At 39.2% G+C, this 21,511-nt stretch overlaps 2 protein-coding genes across 3 annotated transcripts; both read right to left on the reverse strand.

The window, feature by feature from the left end:
* Positions 1 to 133: 133 nt before the first annotated feature.
* afg2b (AFG2 AAA ATPase homolog B) lies at positions 134 to 21,445 on the reverse strand. Of its 2 annotated transcripts, XM_065283847.2 has the most exons (10): positions 21,351 to 21,445; positions 19,206 to 20,264; positions 18,930 to 19,112; positions 18,672 to 18,830; positions 11,779 to 11,988; positions 11,460 to 11,696; positions 9,982 to 10,116; positions 9,776 to 9,901; positions 9,540 to 9,673; positions 134 to 2,045 (listed from the first exon to the last, which is right to left on the reverse strand). In XM_065283847.2, exons 2-10 carry the CDS (start codon positions 20,262 to 20,264, stop codon positions 1,973 to 1,975), a joined length of 2,316 nt encoding a protein of 771 aa, XP_065139919.2. In that variant the 5' UTR covers positions 21,351 to 21,445; the 3' UTR covers positions 134 to 1,972. The 2 variants fall into 2 exon arrangements, with proteins under 2 accessions (XP_065139919.2, XP_073671896.1); XM_073815795.1 differs by lacking the exon at positions 134 to 2,045 and having other exon boundaries at positions 9,501 to 9,673.
* Positions 6,785 to 7,746, reverse strand: c9h15orf48 (chromosome 9 C15orf48 homolog). Its single transcript, XM_065257950.2, has 4 exons — positions 7,549 to 7,746; positions 7,378 to 7,466; positions 7,189 to 7,249; positions 6,785 to 6,979 (listed from the first exon to the last, which is right to left on the reverse strand). Exons 1-4 carry the CDS (start codon positions 7,588 to 7,590, stop codon positions 6,911 to 6,913), a joined length of 261 nt encoding a protein of 86 aa, XP_065114022.1. The 5' UTR covers positions 7,591 to 7,746; the 3' UTR covers positions 6,785 to 6,910.
* Positions 21,446 to 21,511: the final 66 nt, after the last annotated feature.

Genomic DNA, 21,511 nt, shown 5'->3' on the forward strand with positions numbered 1-21,511 from the left:
TACAAGTATAACATCTATATGTATGTATAAAATATAAAATTATATGTATATTTTTGCAGTTTTATTTATATATTTATTTGCAAATATTTTTAGAATGAATTAGAATATTTTCAATCCTGTTTCAAAATGTTTATTCGTTTAACACATACAGTAACCAATTGTTTACTATGATAATCACAAAGACGGCTATTTTAAAATATGATCATTAAAAACGCAAACCTTAAGATGTTTAAGCTGTAGCTGTGCACGCGCGCTATCGGTGGAAATTATGCACTGTCCATTATCAAATTCAAGGCTGCAGTCCAGTCCAACTAATAATCGTATAGTAGCCTATAAAGATCACTTCAACAATAAAAACACTGCATTGGGTTTTGTTGTAAAAACAGTGAAAAGAGGAAAATAAATTGGCCAATCTGTATTCAGTCCACTGAAAGATAATTATACACTACACAAATCATGTAAGTTAGTCTAACCAATGTAAGTTAATATTCTCTTAATATTAGTTTTTAATAGTGTACTGCACTGCTGCACGTCGAATTAGATGTTGGGGGGTCCAGTGCCTCCTTGCACACCCCTCTGGCTCCACCACTGATGATGATGATGATGATGATGATGTCTCAAAGGAGCAGATGTGTGAATTCAGTTGCTAGGAGATGATCAGACTCACTCATGCTTTCATAGATGCTTCACTTCAGAATTTTGCTTAAAGGGATAGTTCACCCAAAAATGAAAATGATGATTTACTCCCTCTCATGTTGTTACAGATCTGTATAAATGTCTTTGTTCTGATGAACACAAATGAAGATATTTTGAGAAATGTTTGTAATCAAACATTCACTTTCATGGTAGGCAAGGCAAAAAAATCTTCATTTGTGTTCATCAAAACAATGAGAGTGAGAAAATGATGACAGAATCTTCATTTTTGGGTGAACTCTCCCATTAAAGGTCACGCTCTTGCTGATCCTATTTTTAAACCCTCGTTGGTGTGTAATGTTGCTATTATAGCATAAATAATATCTGTAAAATGATAAAGCTCAAAGTTCACTGTCAGGCGAAATAGTTTTCTTTAACAGAATTCCTCAAGAGGTGCAAATACACTAGACCATGTGTATACTAATATCAAGACTGCCCCGCCCTCATTTGGGATCATGAGACCATATTACTGTCATGCTTACACCCACATAGCCCCTGCTTACTCGAACAAAGCCCTCTACAAATACTCAGGGCACGGACATCAATGAATATGCTGATGTTGTATCCAGCTATAAATGTATGGAAGATGTTAGTGTCACCAAGAATATTACTGTCAGAGCAAATGAGAAAACGTGGATGACAGCTGAGGTGCGATCCAGGAAAGAAACTCTGCTTTTAAAGCTGGCGATGAGGATGCCCTCAGGTCTGCCCGTGCAAAATTGAACAAGGCCATCAGACTGGCGAAAAAAGGCCATGGTCAAAAAATCCAAGATCATTTTACAGACTACAGAGACACCAGGCGACTCTGGCAGGGAATTCAGTCTGCTGCAGATTGTAAATCTACTTCCCTGTCCTGTAATGACAATATTGAGTTTTTGAATGACCTGAATAAATACTTTGGCAGGTTCGATGCTCTGAACAATATTCCAGCAGTGAAGGCCGTCTCTCACCTCAATGAAAGGGTGTTGAGCCTTGACCCGGAGGATGTCTTTAAAACCCTGAGGAAAATTAATCCTAGAAAAGCTGCAGGTCCAGACAGTATACCTGGTCAAGACAACTTACACAGGTCTTCACAGATATTTTGAACACCTCATTGTCTCAAGCTGTTGTGCCATCTTGTTATAAAACCTCAGCCATCATTCCTGTGTCAAAAACATCTCCCATTTTTCTGTTTAAATGACTACCGCCCAGTAGCTTTGACCTCTGTAATAATGAAGTGTTTCGAAAGGCTGGTGAAGGAATACATTATTTCCATACTGCCCACCTCTTTTGATCCAATTCAGTTTGCATACCGCTCAAACCGGTCGACTGAGGATGCAATAGCTACTGCACTACATCTGAGCTTGGACCACCTGGAAGAAAAGAATGCATGGGTCAGGATGCTTTTTGTTGATTTTAGCTCGGCGTTTAACACCATAATCCACCAGCATCTGGTGAACAAACCGGGACCCCTGGGATTGAATATATCACTTCAGAACTGGATTCTTGATTTCCTGACAAATAGGCCTCAGTTTGTACGAGTGGGAAAAAATTCCTCAGCCACCATCTCATTAAGTACCGCAGGGCTGTGTCTTGAGCCCCCTTTTATATACCCTTATGACCCATGACTGCTGTGCAAGATTTGACTCCAATCACATTACCGGTATTAAATATGCTGACGACACACAACAGTGGTGGGTCTTATTCAGGGGAATGATGAGTCCAATTATAGGGAGGAGGTGAAATTCTTCACAGAATGGTGTCAAAATAACAACTTGATCCTGAATGTGGCAAAAACCAAAGAGGAAATCAACTTCAGAAGAAATCAAGCCTGTGCACAGACCAGTCCTCATCAACAGCGTCATAGTGGAGTCTGTGGGGCACATGAAGTTTTTAGGGGTCCATATTTCTGATCACCTGACCTGGTCCCTGCATACCTCCTCCCTCATCAAAAAAGCCAATCAACGCCTGTAAAAGGCTCACTTTAACCCATCTGTCCTCACGACCTTCTACAGAGGAACTATTGAGAGTGTTCTAACGAGTAACATCTCTCTCTCTGGTATGAAAACAGCAGTGCTTCAGAGAAAAGAGCCCTGAGGAGGGTGGTGAGGTCAGCTGAGAGGATCATGGGGGTAACACTAGCACCCATTGAGAACTTGGCCAAACAGTGTTGCCTCTCTAGGGCAAGCAAAATCATTAAGGATGTTACACACCCCTGCAACACATCTTGTTTTCTCTCCTACCTTCAGGAAGAAGGTATCGCAGTCTAAGATGTAGATCTGTGCGGTTTCGAAATAGTTTTTTTCCGACAGCGATCAGACTGCTGAACAATACCACGCTATAGCTTGGGCTGGGTGAAATAAAATTGGCTGTGGGGTGTATATGTATATGTGCGTGCTGCCTATTATTGTATATATGGGATTTGTTAGCTGTGTTATGTCTCTGCTTGTTATTATTATTATTTTTATTTTTTGATAGTATATTTATTCTCATTATCTATGACTGCTGATGATGTTTACTTGTGTGTTTTTGTTGTGGTCCTATGCAACATAATTTCGTTCTGCATTGCACTTCTTGTAGTGTATTGTTTAGAATGACAATAAAATATTCTTGAATCTTGAATCTCGACTACTGCTTTAATGACATCAATAAAACTCTGCCCACTGGAATAGTCAGTTGCCAGCTAAGCTCAAACTGCTCTGCTAAGCTAAGCTGCTGTCAGATCACAACACAACCAGAACTCGTTACATATTTCTGAAGGAGGGACTTTAAAGAACACGGAAGACATCGCAATATAGAGATAATTAAATTGTGTGAAAAAAATTGTTTTTTGTACACAAAACATGAACCCACATTACACTCACCTAAAGGATTATTAGGAACACCATAATAATACCATACTAATACTGAGTCCCTTTCTCCTTCAGAACTGCCTTAATTCTATTTAACAAGGTGCTGAAAGCATTCTTTAGAAATGTTGGCTCATATTGATAGGATAGCATCTTGCAGTTGATGGAGATTTGTGGGATGCACATCCAGGGAACGAAGCTCCCGTTCCACCACATCCCAAAGATGCTCTATTGCAGTGGTTCTCAACTCCAGTCCTTGGGCGCCCCTGCCAGAATGTTTTAGATGTCTCCTTATATGAAACACCTGAATCCACCCATCAGGCTCCTGCCAGAATGTTTGAAACGTTTCCTTAATTAACACACTAAGAAGCTGATGAATTGAATCAGCTGTTTTATATATGGAGACATCTAAAATGTTCTGGGAGGGGTGGCCCGAGGACTGGAGTTGAGAACCAATCTGTTGGGCTGAGGTCTGGTGACTGTGGGGGCCATTTTAGTACAGTGAACTCATTGTCATGTTCAAGAAACCAATTTGAAATGATTCGAGCTTTGTGACATGGTGCATTACCCTGCTGAAAGTAGCCATCAGAGGATGGGTACATGGTGGTCATGAAGGGATGGACATGGTCAGAAACAATGCTCAGGTAGACCGTGGCATTTAAACGATGCCCAATTGGCACTAAGGGGCCTAAAGTGTGCCAAGAAAACATCCCCCACACCATTACACCACCACCACCAGCAGCCTGCACAGTGGTAACAAGGCATGATGGATCCATGTTCTCATTCTGTTTACACCAAATTCTGACTCTACCATCTGAATGTCTCAACAGAAATCGAGACTCATCAGACCAGGCAACATTTTTCCACTCTTCAACTGTCCAATTTTTGTGAGCTTGTGTAAATTGTAGCCTCTTTATCCTATTTGTAGTGGAGATGAGTGGTACCCGGTGGGGTCTTTTGCTGTTGTAGCCCATCCGCCTCAAGGTTGTGCGTGTTGTGGCTTCACTAATGCTTTGCTGCATACCTCAGTTGTAACGAGTGGTTATTTTAGTTAAAGTTGCTCTTCTATCAGTTTGAATCAGTCGACCCATTCTCCTCTGACCTCTAGCATCAACAAGGAATTTTCCCCCACAGGACTGACACATACTGGATTTTTATCCCTTTTCACACCATTCTTTGTAAACTCTAGAAATGGTTGTGTGTGAAAATCCCAGTAACTGAGCAGATTGTGAAATACTCAGACCGGCCCGTCTGACACCAACAACCATGCCACGCTCAATTGCTTAAATCACCTTTCTTTCCTATTCTGACATTCAGTTTGGAGTTCAGGAGATTGTCTTGACCAGGACCACACCCCTAAATGCATTGAAGCAACTGCCATGTGATTGGTTGATTAGATAATTGCATTAATGATAAATTGAACAGGTGTTCCTAATAATCCTTTAGGTGAGTGTATATTGCACTGTGAACACAATCAAAGCTTCATAAACACAGAAAGAACGAGACTTTTATATGGGGTTCCTTTTGTGCCAAAATTAAGTCGACATGCTATCTGTGTATGCTATGTGTCGTCTTCCATGTCTATGTGTCTGTTTACTGTCTATGTCTATGTGATTGCTCACATGACTCAACTTTTGTCTGTGTCAACTCAACTTATTCCTGTCGTCTTTCCTTGTTGTTTGACTGTGTCATCTTGCTGTGTCAATGCGGCATGCGTCATATGACTATGTGTCGTTTCCCTCTGTCGTTACCATGTGTTGTTACTATGCGTCGTTTCACTTTGTCATTAGTAAGAGCTAACCCACCCAGCAAAATCTTGTGAAAATGCGACGCATTTAACGACACAGGGAAACAACACATGGTAACGACAGAGGGAAACGACACATAGTCATATGACGCATGCCGCATTGACACAGCAAGATGACACAGTCAAACAACAAGGAAAGACGACAGGAATAAGTTGAGTTGACACAGACAAAATTTGAGTCATGTGAGCAATCACATAGACATAGACAGTAAACAGACACATAGACATGGAAGACGACACATAACATACACAGATAGCATGTCGACTTAATTTTGGCACAAAAGGAACCCCTAACCTTTAAGGTCACAAGAAAGCAGGACTTCAGACTGTAGTTCATATTAAAGCGCAAACCGTGACCCTGTTTTGTATGCTGTATGGCATGTTGTCAGTTGTGGGTGTGTGTTGTGTTGCATGTTCTCAGTTGTGGGTGTGTGTTGTGTTGCATGTTGTCAGTTGTGTGTGTTGTGAGGCATGTTCTCAGTTGTGGGTGTGTGTTGTGTGGCATGTTGTCAGTTGTGTGTGTTGTGAGGCATGTTCTCAGTTGTGGGTGTGTGTTGTGTTGCATGTTGTCAGTTGTGTGTGTTGTGAGGCATGTTCTCAGTTGTGGGTGTGTGTTGTGTGGCATGTTGTCAGTTGTGGGTGTGTGTTGTGTTGCATGTTCTCAGTTGTGGGTGTGTGTTGTGTGGCATGTTGTCAGTTGTGTGTGTTGTGAGGCATGTTCTCAGTTGTGGGTGTCTGTTGTGTGGCATGTTGTCAGTTGTGGGTGTGTGTTGTGTTGATTCAAAGGTATGAGGAACATTTAAATACTTCCTGGTCTGAGCGGCATTGTTCTCTTAGACTGAGTCACGTACACGGACAGTTTCCTGTCTAATCTGTAATAAACACGCGTGTGGTTGGTGAATGTGGTGTGCAGTGAGTTTATGAGTCAGATTATACATTCTTATCAAATAAAAGTGATTAAATTTTGTCTAAATGGCTCCAATAAGACCCTTTAGTGAAACAGAAACAGTTCTTCTATTGCATCGCTGTAAAAAACCTTTAAAGTGTGTTTGTGTATTTACAGCAGAAAAAGAGATCATCACACACACCTCATAATGACTGAATATTTTGTAGATTGAATCTTACGCAGCATCAGACTGTGTGAAGTACAGTAAACATCTGTGTAAAGATGATTTAAGACCTCAGTGTTTCCTCATTAGATCAAAACTAATGACTCACTGTTTGACTCAATCTGTTATTGTTCTGGTTAAAGGAAACACTGTGAACAGATTGTGTTTGCCAGCGCACATGTGTGTGTGTGTGTGTACTATTGTCCTAATTATTAAATCAATTCTTCCTGTACTGTACTGTATTGATAACAGCATTTGTTATATAAGATAAACAGGAATCTATTAAAAGTAAAAGATAAACTTTCATATCTGCTGAAACACATAAAGAGAATAAAACCAAGCACAGATTGAGTATTTAACATGTTTATTACATAAAGAGCAGGTGTGTCTTCCTCAGACACTATAAATACAAAAGCACACAAACACAATCACACATCAGCTGATGAAGATTAAACAGATTAACTCCTCATTTATCATTTGGTCAATCTTTTCACCAGTTCCAGTTCTTCCACCGGTTTCCACTGCTGGTTTATAGTTATAAGCTGAAAAATGATTCATGTTTTATGAGCTTCAGTTGATGAAAATAAAAACACGTTAATGTTTTATCATCAGCATCACAACTGTAGTGATGAATAACAATAGATCCTGAGATGATGAAGTTTAGATTATAAACACACAACACTTTTATTATTCATATACTCAAGTCAAATGAAGACTGACTCTCAGTAAATGAATCTCTCAGTTCTCTTACCTTCTGTGGTTTTGATGGATCCAGATTCTCCCATGGCTCAGGATTTCTCGTCTTGTTTAAACTACAAAAGTTATTAAACAATCATCATCCAACACATCCGAAAAATAACTCATATTTCCTCTCAGTTCCTGCAACGACGTCACGAGTAAGATCTGATCTGTGTGTAAAATAAGGAGATAAATAACTTACATGACGTCAGGTTTGGTCAGTAGGAAATAAAACGAAGCCGTTGTTGCTCCGAGCGCAGCGCATCCCACAAATCCAATTAAAGGAATCAACTAGAAAAATTAAACATATATCTGAATAAAACAAAATTATATTTATGAATGCAGACTGGTGATGATGTGAAATCTTTCTAACCTCCTTCTTTTTCATGAGCAGCTGTAAAAATCCTCCGCGCATCTTGCACCTGCCTGAAGTTTCCTGAAGAGTTTAGAAATGATGATGCGCGTACTGGTGATCTGCAGCATCATTCTGACCGCGCGCGCTCATATACATGCGCGACACGCGTTTGATGGCACGTACACACACAACCCTAACCCTAACCTAAACTTACCCACACACATTATCTTTCACTTCACCTTCAAAATGAAACTATGAGAACAAGAGCGCACGCGCTTCTTTAGGGTGTTTATATTTACAGTATTCGATATGAGCGCGAGACTCTGTTTGTAACGACACGTGTGTACAGCTCAACACATGATTGTTATTGTTTTTATTTAATATAGAACACTGATATATAACACATATATAGATAACCAAGTGTCTTTCTGAACATCTCATGTGACTCACGTGACTCGTGTCAGTTTAACTCTAATTAGAATATCAAGAAAATCAAGCTGAGCAACTCAACTCATCTACATTTTAACTGCTATCATTAACTCATTTATATTAGTACTGACAATAACTGAAGGCATGACATGAATAAAAATTATCTGGCCAAATATGTTTTAAATAGATGTTAAATAATTTTTTTTTGAAAGTAAAGCTTTATTAAATATATTTTTACATTTGAAAATATATTTAGTTTAAGCTTCATATATTAACATATATTTCAAAATGTTTTTCAGGGGCAACAAATACATTTCAAATTTTTCATCCCATATGGCAAAAATATAAAAAGTGTGTATAAATGTATAAAGTATGTACAGGGTCCCCTGACTAAACAACATGACCTATGTCTGAGATGCCTCAAGTCTGATAATGTCGTGTACACCGTGAGTTTATAAAAATGTTGCTTAAATTCGTGAAGTGAATAAACAGTGCCAACAATTGTTTAAATTGTGGTCAGCAGAGGGTGGACCCAGAAACACAATTCCTTACGTCACAAGTTAACAAGCAGATTACATTCTGATAAATAGAAACTAAAATTTAAAGCAGCAAACAAAAATCCCTGATATTTCATGACTTAGAGAACAAATGTCTTTCAATGTCTAGAAAAAAACCTTTTAAAAATCCTTGAACCATGGAAATAAGAAGTATATTTTTGCGGTTGAATGAAAATATATTTAATTTGAATAATTTCAAACCTTTTGTGTGTTTACAGGTTTGTAACATACAAAGTTTTTCTTCCAATGCAATGTGAATATAAATGCTTTAAAATATATTTCTTTTAAAATATACAAAAATATATTTATAAATACAATTACATTTTATAATAAATACATTTTTGTAAACATATTTCAAAATATATTTCAGTACATATTTTTGTATATTTTAAAATATATTTTTTGAGCGTATGGGGTTTGGAATTGCACATCAGTTTTGGGACCAGTTTTACCCTCCAAAAGGATTTTTTTAATTTGTTACTGTGTCAGATGTAAAGTGTTGTTCAAAAATGTACTTATTATATAAATGTATTATATTTATATATGATTTTGTAACATTAACAGCATTACAAATAGACTCCATTACTCTCAAAGCGTGTTTATAAGATTGTAAGTTGGTTATTTGAACACATTGTTTGTTTATATTAACTAATCGAACCAAGAGGCGGTTTCCCAGACAGGGCTTATCCTAGTCCCAAACTAAAATGCATGATTTAATTTAAAAAACACCTTGTTCTGACAGATTTTAACATAAATAAGTGACATTGTTTTGTCTTAATATGCACACCTGTAGTGTTTTTTGTAATGCTGTTTTGAAAACTTCTTAAACGACCTAATATAAATAAGGCCTAGTCCTGGATTAACCTAATCCCTGTCAGGGAAACCGCCCTTAAAGATTTAAGTCATCTGGGAAACACCTTTACTTGCTTCACAGTCCTCATGCAAGGTAAGAGTTAGACTCTTAAGACAGAAAAGCACACCACATTATAAATATTGCTTTTATTATTTACATGTTTAACTCACAGAGACAACTGGATGTTCTGCTGAAGTTGTTTAGGGCTTAATGATGGAGTGAAACTCTGAAGAGTCTTCAGAAAGTGTTGATGTTTCACAGAGGAAACAGAGAATCCATCCTCACGCAGGGCTGTAAGAGCAGCCTAACACAACACAACACAACACAACACAACACAACACAACACACATGATTTATTCTGCTGTATAACACCATAGAAAGAACACAAAGTGATGGTGTGTTGTACCTCTTTACACAGGTTTTCTAGATCTGCTCCAGAGAAGCGTTCTGTTAGCTCAGCGAGATCCTTCAAACACACGTCAGGATCCAGAGGAACAGGTTCGGTGCAGACGCGCAGTACTGCCAGCCGGGCCTGTTAATAAAATGATCAGCAGAAGATCTGAATGTCTGCTGCAGGGGACTCACACATGTGTTTTTATGAGCGTAGCTCACCTCGAGGTCCGGAGGAGGTACGTATATAATCTGGTCGAGTCGTCCGGGTCTGAGCAAGGCACTGTCCAGAACATCAGGTCTATTAGTGGCGGCCACAATCAAAACATCTTTATTACAAACTTCCTGAAGCTCCATCTGAAATACATCAGCACAGTTATAACTGTAATGCACTCCTGCTATAGACACACATGTATTTATTTAAAACACAAGGGGAGTACAGAAAAGAAACACTACTTAAATAAATAAATAGATTGATTGACAGTCAGTGCTAATATAAACGAGTTAATGATAGCAGATAAAATGTAGATGAGTTGAGTTGAGTTGCTCAGCCTGATTTTCTTGATATTCTAATAAGAGTTAAACTGACACACGAGAAACACAAAGACATATCTCACTGCTATATTTAACTCTAAGGGCTGGTTTCACGGACAGGGATTAGATTAAGACAGAACTAGACCTTAGTTTAATTAGGAAATATAACTAGTTTCAACAAACATGGGCACTGATGTATTTTCAGATATGCAAGTTGTTTTCAGTTTGGACAGCTCTTACATTTATTTTAGTCTATAGGACTAGTCTAATCTCTGTACGGGAAACCACCTCTTAATGTGTTTAATCTCACTGTTATTTAATCATTTCATCATTAAGGCTGACATGAATTAATCTGAATCAAGTTTAAAAACAAAAATGCAACTAAATATAAAAAAAATTGCTTTTTATATAACTGTTTTTACTGTAAATAAAGTATTCTTATTGTTTTATATCACATTTAAAGGTGCTGAAGAATGTAAAACTATATTTATCTCAGCATAAATGAATACTAAGAGTTGTGTACATGGTAATAACATATCATGAGACTCAAACACGATTGTTTCATTCTTCTTATGTAAACCTCAAAAGACCGCTGGAAAACAGACCAATCACAACATAACATCAACTGTGACGTTACAGTCCAGATTTACGCTTCAACATTAAATTAAGTACAATGTTATTACAATGATAAAAACAAAGTTGTGATATTTGAGTTACAGCTATATGCCAGTTAATGCTACATGCTAGTTAATGCTACATGCTTGTTAATGTTATATGTTAGCGTTTAGTCTTAAGTTCTACTATTGACAGGTCCATACTGAAAAAACACAAACTGATCACTCAGAAACGTCCATTAACAATCTCCAAACAATTGATTATTCCTCAAAATCTGATCCAGACTCAAACATAAGATCTGTTTACACACACACACAGAGCTACTGAAGGAGAAACAGCCAATCAGAGCAGAGCTCAACATTATTATTCATGACCCTTTCAAATAAGATAATAATAGACCATTTCATTATAAATCCTAGGGTTATAAATGGAAATGAAAAACTTCCACAAACCTTCTGACCATCAGAGAATAATTTAACAGATTATTGCAATGGATTATTTGGCACTTTTAAACACATGCCATTCCCTAGAAATGTGCTTGTTTCTCTAACCTGATGTCGTCTGCTCATCTCCTGATTTCCCCCCTCTAACTGAAGCATTTTTCTGCTGCCGCTCCGTCGTCTCTCCACGCTCCGAAATCCAACTCCATCCAACTCGTTGAGAAGAACCGACAGAACCTGTGACTGTACGCTGTGTGAGGAGCCGTCGCCTGCTCGAGAACCCACCATGCTGTCAATCTCATCCAGGAACACAATGGAGGGGGCGCACGCTCGTGCCTGGACAAACAACTGACAAGAAGAAAGAAAGAAAGCTCAGTCTGTCAGTAATGATGCCAAACATCAGAGGCACAACGAGTGGATGATATCAGACCTGTGTGAGGGTTTTCTCAGAGTCTCCCACATAAGGAGAAAAGATCTCAGCCCCGCTGACCGACAGGAAAGTGCAGTGCGATGAACTGGCGGCTGCTTTCACAAGCGTGGTCTTGGCACAACCTGGCGGTCCGTACAGCAGAACTCCCCGGGGTCGAGAGATGCCCATCCGCACAAAGGCTTCAGGAAATCTCATGGGCCACTCGATACTCTAAACACATGATTTTATATCATTACAGTGAATCCAGACTTTTGCAGACTAGTGAGCTTCAGGTTGTTCAGCTTTATTTAAGAGATTGTTCACCCGGTAAGATTCTTGTCCCATAATGCTGTAGCTAAATCACACAAGGATACATCAATAGGGTTCAAATTCCCTGACTTTCACTGACTAAACAACATGACCTATGTCTGAGATGCCTCGAGTCTGATAATGTCGTGTACACAGGGAGTTTATATAAAAATGTTGCTTAAATACGTGAAATGAATACACAGCGCCAAAAAAACGGCCTTTTAAATTGTAGTCAGCGGAGGCTTGGACCCAGAAACCATATTTATTACAAGTTAACAAGCATTTTTACTAAAATTTAAAGCAACAAACAAAAATCCCTGATATTCAATGACTAGGAAAAAACTTTCAAAATTCCAAGATATTCCGGAAATTCCATGACCTGTGGGAACCCTGAGTGATAAAATAAATTTATTTGGCCAAAAATATGTTTTAAATAGATGCTAAATACATTTAGTAGAAAGTGAAGCTTAATTAAATATATTTTAACATTTGAAAATATATATTTAGTTTTAACCTTCATATATTAACATTTATTTCAAAATGAATTTCAGAGGCAATAAATACATTTCTAATTATACAAACCATACAGCAAAACATTTATTTTTCTTGGCCAAAATGGTAAATGGACTGTATTTATATAGCGCTTTTAGTAGACCAATGGCCATCCAAAGCGCTTTACATGTTGCCTCACATTCACTCATTTTTATACACTGACGGCGGTGTCAGACATGCAAGGCATCGTTCAGCTCATTGGGAGCAGCTGGGGTTTGGTGTCTTGCTCAAGGACTCCTCGACACTTGGTCAGGTGGAGCCGGGGATTAAACCACCTACCTTCCAATTTGTAGACAACCTACATGAACCAATCAACCATTTTTTTTGTGTGTGACTTTTTTGTATAACATATTTCAAAATATATTTCAGCACATTGGCCATTTTTTTTTCCATTTTGAAATATATTTAAAATGATATTTGAAAATACATATTTTTTGCCATATTGCTCAAATTTGTTTTATTTTTAAGGTATTTTTTTTTTTTTTTAAACATTCTCTTTATTGGTTTTTTACATTGGCACAAAGAACAATTTCAACAATATTCACTTTGCAGATACAGTATACAATACTATTCTTTCATATGTAAGTGATTTATATTTGAATACAGGTAATAATATAGAAGAGAAAGAAAGAGAGAGGGGAAAAAAAAGAAAAAAAAAGGGGGGGGGGGGGTCATGGGATCAGGGTTCAATTGTTGCTGTCTTATTAAAGTAATTAATAAACGGTTCCCATACTGCATAAAAGTTATCAGTCTTGTTTTTTAAAGAAAATCTAATCTTTTCGAGCTGAAGGTGGTACATAATATCTTTAACCAGGACAGAACAACGAGGTGGATTTTTCTGTTTCCAATTAAGCAAAATCAGTCTGCGTGCTAGGAGTGTAATAACACCAAGCACAATACACTGACTTCTAGAGAGCTCCATACTGTCACTACTAGTACCAAAAATAGCCAGAATTGGGTCTGGGTCTACCGGTCTTTCCAACACCTTTGATAGCAGTTGAAAAACCGAAATCCAATAATTCTGAATACTAGGACAATTCCAGAACATATGTCCTAGTGTGGCTGGTGTTTGACAGCATCTGTCACATAATGGGTCCACCGAAGAGAACATCTTTGAGAGCTTTAGTTTAGATAGGTGAAGTCTGTGTAAGATCTTGAATTGTATTAAACCATGCCTGATGCACAAAGAAGAGGAGTGAACCCGTTCTTGGGCTGCTTCCCATTGCCAGTCGGTGATATCTATTCCAAGATCTTCTTGCCAAGCTGCTCTTAAATTTTCTAATGAGACATCGCATTCTAACTGTGATAATTTATTATATATGGTGGATATTCCTCCTTTAGTAAATGGATCCGACAAAAACATTGAATCCATCTGAGAAATTAACGGTTCATTAGGGAATGACAGGAAATTCTTTTGAGCAAAACTGCGAGCTTGCAAATATTTAAAAAAGTGTGAATTAGGTAGTTGGAATTTCTGTTGTAGCTGCTGAAATGTCGGAAATGTTTTGTTAATAAATAAATTTTGAAAGGAATTAATTCCTTTTTTGAACCAGGTCTGAAATATTGAATCCATTTGGGATGGGGGAAATGTGTGATTGGCAGTTAAAGGAGCTTGTATGCCATTTAAAATGTCTTCTTATCTGGTTCCAAATTTTGAGTGAGTTGGAAACCACCGGATTGCTTATTCGAGTTAAAGTGGGGGCAGACAAAGCTGAATAAATTAAAGCTGGCCAAGAGGAAGGTGAGCATGCCTCATTTTCCATCTCACACCACTCTATTTGTCTTTCTCGTAGGCCAAACGAAAGTGCTCTTATATTACACGCCCAGTAGTACAACTGGAAATGAGGCAGACCCATCCCGCCCTTTGATTTAATCCTCTGTAAATATACCTTCTTGAGTCTGGGGGTCTTGTTATTCCAAATAAATTGGGTGATCATTTTATCCAGATTTTTAAAAAACGCTTTAGTAATGTAAACTGGGATACACTGAAAGACAAATAAATATTTGGGCAAGATACTCATTTTTACCATATTAATACGACCTGCTAAAGAAATAAAAAGTTTGGACCATTTCTTAAAAGTCTGTTCTGTGTATTCATGCAACTTCAGAATATTTTCTTTATAGAGTTTAGAAAAGCATTTAGTTATGGTAATACCTAAGTATTTAAACGAGTTTACTATTTTAAAAGGAAGGTGGGATAGTGTTTCAAGTTGGTCCTTAGGGTTGATTGGAAATACAACACTTTTTGAAAAATTAATCTTGTACCCTGAGATTTTGCCGAATTTATCTAAGATTGACATAATGATTGGCACTGATTGTGAGGGGTTGGAGATATAGACTAACAGGTCATCAGCATATAATGAAACTTTGTGTTCTTTTCCCCCTCTCATTATTCCACTATAGGCTGTTGATGCACGTAAAGAAATTGCTAAGGGTTCTATTGCTAAAGCAAATAGCAGGGGTGAAAGAGGACAACCCTGTCTTGTTGAGCGATTTAATTGAAAGTAGCTAGAATTATTATTGTTTGTTTGTATAGAAGCTTGAGGGCGGACATATAACAGTTTAATAAGTGAGATAAAATTAGGACCAAATCCAAATTTTTCCAGGGTGGCGAAGAGGTTATCCCACTCAACCCTATCAAACGCTTTTTCAGCATCCATAGATATGAGTACTTCAGGTTGGGTGGGATTGGGATTAGGTGTGTATATTATATTTAGTAATCTTCTAATGTTAAAAAATAGAAGGCGATTTCTGATGAATCCTGTTTGATCTGTGGAGATCACTGTTGGAAGAGCTTTATCGAGACGAGTGGCTAAAACCTTGGCCAGTATTTTGTTGTCCACATCAAGAAGACTAATAGGTCTATATGAACCAGGGTCTAAAGGGTCTTTATCTACCTTGTGTATTAAAGAAATATTTGCCTGATAAAATGTTGGTGGTAAACAGCCTTTCTCCAGTGATTCATTAAAGACCACTAAAAGTAATGGAGAGATTTGATCACTGAAAGATTTATAAAATTCGATTGTAAAACCGTCCGGACCTGGGGCTTTTGAACTTTGCATATTGGATATCGCTTGTTTTATTTTCATAATAGTTAGTGATTGTTCCAAGATATCCCTGTCTTCCATACTTAAAGATGGAATGTCAAGTGGTTCAAAAAACTGTTCTATACATTTTGGGTCTTTAATAGATTCTGAGGAGTATAGTTTGACATAAAATTTCTTAAAAATATTATTTATTTCCTGTGGGTCAAATGTACTTTGTCCTGTATCTTTCCTAATTTCCGTTATCAGTCTTGATGCAGCAGTTTCTTTAATTTGCCGAGCCAGAAGTTTACCTGCTCTTTCTCCATGCTCATAATATGTGGCTTTCGCCCGTATCAGTCGATCAGTGGTCTCTGAGGTGGAAAGTAACTGAAATTCTGACTGAAGAGAGAGCCTCTTCTTATACAATTCTGGGCAGGGGGAAGTTGCATACTCGCGATCTATTTCTAGTATACTATCCATTAATTTCTTTTTTTTTTCTTTACGCTGCTTCTTGATTAGGATGTTATAAGAAATAATTTGTCCGCGCATATATGCTTTAGATGCCTCCCAGATTGTGGATTTGGAAACATCAGTCGTATTATTTGTCTCTAAATACAGTCCAATTTGGGCTTTGATTTGTTCTGCAAATACCTTGTCTGCCAATAAACTATTATCAAACCTCCATTTAAATGTGTCATATTTGGTTTCAAATAATATCTGAAGACTTAGGGGGCTATGGTCTGATAATACCATTGCTTCATAGTCACAGTTTGAGACCGCTGACAAAAGCTTATAATCAATTAAAAAAAAATCTATCCTAGAATAGGAGTGATGGACGGGTGAGAAAAAAGAATATTTTCGTTGGTTGGGGAAGGTAAATCTCCATGGATCAATAATTTTAAAGTTTTTCATAAATGTTTGTAGTAATTTGGCTGATTTAGATAGGGGTATTGTTCTTTTTGAAGATCTGTCCAAGAATGGGTCTAAAACTAAATTAAAGTCACCTCCCATTATCAGTTTATGTGTATCTAGGTTGGGCAAAATGTTTAAAATAGATGATATAAATTGTTCATCGTCTATATTAGGGGCATAGATATTAACTAACAATACTAATGTGTTGTAGAGTTTTCCTGCTACTATAACATAACGCCCACTGGAGTCAGAAATAACTTTTGTTGCAGTAAATTGAATGTTTTTCTTTATGAGTATTGCTGTACCTCTAGACTTCAAATTAAAGTTTGAATGAAAGATTTGTCCCACCCACCTTCCTTTTAATCGGCCATGGTCTTGGTTCCTTAAATGCGTTTCTTGTAAAAACGCGATATCTGCCCCCAGTCTTCCAAGGTGAGCTAATACATTACCTCGTTTAATAGCCCCGTTAAGCCCCTTACAATTCCAAGAGACAAATTGAACTGAATTTTTCTTGGCAGCATTTACTCTCATTTCAGGCTAAGAGACTCGAAAAGTATTATAAAGAGTTGCTTTTGTAAAGAGGGGATGTGGAAAAAAGAAGAAGAAAAAAAGGGGGGGAGAAAAAAGTAAAAAAAAAAAAAAAAAGAAAAAAAAGAAAAAACAAAGAAAAAAGTAAAAAAAAGTGCCAATTCGTTTTCTTTAACAACTTCGAACAACATGAACAATTTGAACAATAGCTCCTTTCACTTTTCTCTGATTGAGAGTTATACAAACACGAATAGAGCAGGTTTAGAAATCCCTTTTGTCAGGTTAAATTACGGTTCTTTTCCTGGTAGATTTGACTAATATAGACTTAGTTACCATAAGAGTCCAAAGATGTGTTTAAATAATATGAGTCTTTGCTTGCGTGCTGTAGCGTAAATGATAACAAATGCGGTACCTCAGCCTATCATATAGGCTACAGTTCAGCTATCAGGTTTGAAATTTCTTCGACAAATTTCTCAGCTTCTCGAGGGTGTTCGAAGGTGTACCTGATTCCTTCCACGATGATTGCCAATTTGGCTGGGTAGAACAAACTGTAGTTTATCCCGGCGTTTCGAAGCTTTGCTTTCACTGGATTGAATGCGGCGCGCAGTTTGCCAACCTCTGGACACACATCTGGAAAGATGTGTATCGGGGATCCCTTGAGTAAAGACGGCCTTTATTTCTCGACAGCTTCAGAATTTTTTCCTTGTCAGAATAGTAGTGAAAACGGGCGATTATTGCTCGGGGTCTCTCTCCCGGTTTCGGCGCGAGCGTCCTGTGCGCACGGTCCACCGTCATACTGGAATCCCCCAAGTCATCGGCTCCGAATAGCTCCATCAGCAAGTCTTTAGTGAAACGAATTGGATTTCCCGCCTCCACTCCTTCTGGAACCCCAACGAATCTTAAATTCTGTCGCCGACTTCGATTCTCCAAATCCATGCATTTTTCACGCACTCTCTTATGTTCTTTGGTCATGACTTCATGGGACTGTTCTAGTGCGGTCACCCTGTCCATCGTTTCACTCAGTGCTTTCCCTATCTCCGTGCACTCACTCACCGATTCGGCCTGCGCTTTGTGTAAGGCAGCCAGCTCTGGAAAGATTTCCTCTCGCAACGCGCGCATGTCTGCTTTCATCTCTTCTCGATTCTTTTGCATTTCCAGATGTAGGTTTTCAATTTGTGATTTAATGTCCTTAATAACAGCTTCTCGGTGTGTGTGCAGTTCTGCTCTAAGTGCACTTAGTGAAATAGGAGAATCATCGTGTTGCACATGTTCGTCCATTTTTCTTTCGCCACTTTCCACCTTCGTATTACGCTGATTCGTCGATGTAACTTTTTTGCACGAACTCGGTTTCATGTCAAAATATACGTAGCAAAGACTCCTTAACAAGACTGATAAAGGTTTGCACGACTGATTAGTCTATTGAGCAATTATTACTTATTTATTCGAGGAGCTCCCTTTCTCTGCTGCTCACTCCATGCGGGCGGAAGCGGAAGTCTTTTTTAAGGTATTTTTAAAGATATTTTTATCCAAAAATAAAAGAAGTCAGTCACTGTTGTAGAAATGATGTCAGTAATAAGACGGCTTTACCTGTTTGAGTTTGAGTTTAACCTCCTCGAGTCCCCCAATCTGCTCCCAGGTGATGGGTTTAAAGTCGATCGCTCCTATGCTGCTCCTGAGACACGAGGGCTGCACCTGACGCAACGCTGCAATGAAGTGTCGCATCTCCACGCGCTCACTGACTCCTGCCTGAACAACACCAGCAAGATAAATGATGTCTTCGTCAGATCAGTAAAGAAGAGGTTATTGTTTTTAAGCAGAACTGAAGAAAAGACAACGTGATCGTACCCGCGACTGTCGCATGGCCTGCAGCGCCGCTTCTCTGCCGAGCGCACTGAGATCCGCTCCCACGTATCCGCACGTCATTTCAGCGATGGAGTTCAGATCCACGTCAGCGGAGAGCGGCATCTGTCGACACGTGCACTCCAGAATACTGCGCCTGTGCATCAGGAGCGGCACCCCGATGATCACCTAAACGACAAAACAAAGTCTGTCAAATCTGACCGTGTGATTAAGGTATCGTAGAGTCGTAACGTATCTGTGTGTGTTTATGTCCAACAGTACCTCTCTGTCGAACCGTCCAGGTCTCCTGAGCGCCGGATCCAGAGCGTCCGGCTGGTTCGTGACTCCAATGATGACAAAACCATCATCGCTGCCGATTCCGTCCATTAACGTGAGGAGCTGAGCCACCAACCGGTTCTCCGGCGCGCCGCTGCTGTCAGTTCGCTTCGGACACAGCGAGTCGATCTCATCTATGAGCAGAACGCAGGGAGCCTCCTCTGCCTCCTCACGGGCCCGATCGAACATCCGCCGCAGGTTCTCTTCGCTTTCGCCAGGTCGAGAACCCACGACTTCGGGTCCATTGACGGTCACTAAACTGGCCCCGACGTCTTTCGCCACGCTGCGGACCAGCAAGGTCTTGCCGACGCCGGGCGGTCCGATCAGTAGCAGCCCCCGCGGGCAGGACAGCCCGAGCTGATGCAAAGTGGCCGGGTATCGCAGAGGAAAGACGATCATCTCCTTCAACGACTCGTAAACTTCACCGAGGCCGCCCAGAGACTGATCTGGGACCTGCCTCTGAGTCAGCAGGTGTTTGGCACTCTGTACCGCGCTCACGTCCAGACGAGTTCTGTCTGTAACAAGACCGGCAGGGTGTGAGCCCGAGTTAACCTTCTCAACCAGGACAAACTTGATGTCAGTTTTTGCACCAGACAGGTCTACTAAATGACCCTCGTGAAGGTAGAGGCCGATCAGCAGTTCGTGTAAAAGCTCGCAAACGTTCCTCTTGTATTTCAGACTTCTGACAAAGACTTTCAAGCCGACGCAAGTGAGTTTGGTGCAGCTGAGGGGTTTGATGTGCGCCGGGTCCACCGTCAGTCCGTTAAGTGTTTGTGTACTAAGGTCTGGAGTTGCGCACTGTTTGCTGATCTGTAGGTAACCCTCGGCGAGGTCTCGGCGTGGCCATGCGGTGCAGAGGCAAGACCCCTGCCGAACCCCGATGAGGACAGGAGAGCCCACCCGCATTCCTAACCTGGACATGAGATCCGGGCCCATGCGACACCGCTGCGTGTCCCAGTCCATGACATCCGGTGGCAGAACTCTCAGCCCCTGCATGCAGCTCATCTAAGAAACGGTGAAAGATACACATGAGTTTGTAAATAAGATGTATATTTTACAAAGAGGGCTTTTAATCTATATGTTGAAGAGGATTTGAGAATCAAACACAAGATAATAAAAAGTTATGCTCATCATATGGCTGGACGATATATTGAGTTTTGATAATAAATCTGTATTTTATCCCAGTGGGATCAGACAATAGCGTCTCTATCGGTGAGTCTCGTTCTTTGCAACAGTGGCCGTTTCTCAATCCAAAGGCTGCAGCCTCCGTAGGTCGCATTTGTTGGCTGAATACGTCATCAAGTCTGTCTTATTTCAGAATATTAACAATTATAAAGTTGACTATTATTCTTAGTTGATCGTAAATTGTTGTAATATGTTTATGACATGCGAATGTAATGCTCAGTTAACTTAAATAAGCCAGGCTTGATGACGTATGCAGCCTGCATAAGCGACCTCAGGAGTCTGCAGCCTTCAGATTGAGAAACGAGTTATGTACACTGGTCCGATGCTGTTCAAATAGAGAACTTTACATTTATTTTCATCATACGCTGTTTTAATAAAGGCGATTGTGACCTCTCACACCAGGCTTTGACTTGCATACAAACAGTTATTCCACTTTGTAGAAAATACAAAGTTATGTACTGTCTGTATTATCAACAACCATGGCAAAATTACAGAGATACACATTTCTGTCGATACCCTAGCTGTGTGATAGAGAGACAGGCAGAGACAAATGTTTTTCATTATTCTACTAATGTGGCAGCAGAAACATCTTTATTAATAGATTTCCTTACATATTAAGAGAGGCTGTGGATTTACTCGTTTCATGTGGTGTTTGTAGTATTTTCAGCTTAGTAGATGTAAGCAAAACAAAATCTGCTAACACATTTCCAGAATATAAATACTATGACTCGCAGATACAATTCTGATACAATGTGTGTATGCTTTTACATGTAATGTCTCGGAAATCTAACATCTTTTACAATTGCCAACATAAAACTCTCTCTCTTTCCCTCCAGAGCAAATAAATCCTCACTGAAGATCCAGAAAAGTCCGCATGTATATAATGTATTACTGTCGTCGTCTTACCTTCCCTCGAGTTTTAATGTGAAACTTGTGATATAAAAATACATCTGCTGTACAGAACACATGTCATTGTGCAGTTCTTCTTCTTCTTCTTTTTGGGTTTAAACGGCAGCTGGTTTCCAATGTTGCATTACTGCCACCTTCTGTTCTAACTTTGCCTTACA

This window comes from Paramisgurnus dabryanus, chromosome 9, assembly GCF_030506205.2.
Source record: "Paramisgurnus dabryanus chromosome 9, PD_genome_1.1, whole genome shotgun sequence".
Classification (NCBI taxonomy): Eukaryota; Metazoa; Chordata; class Actinopteri; order Cypriniformes; family Cobitidae; genus Paramisgurnus; species Paramisgurnus dabryanus.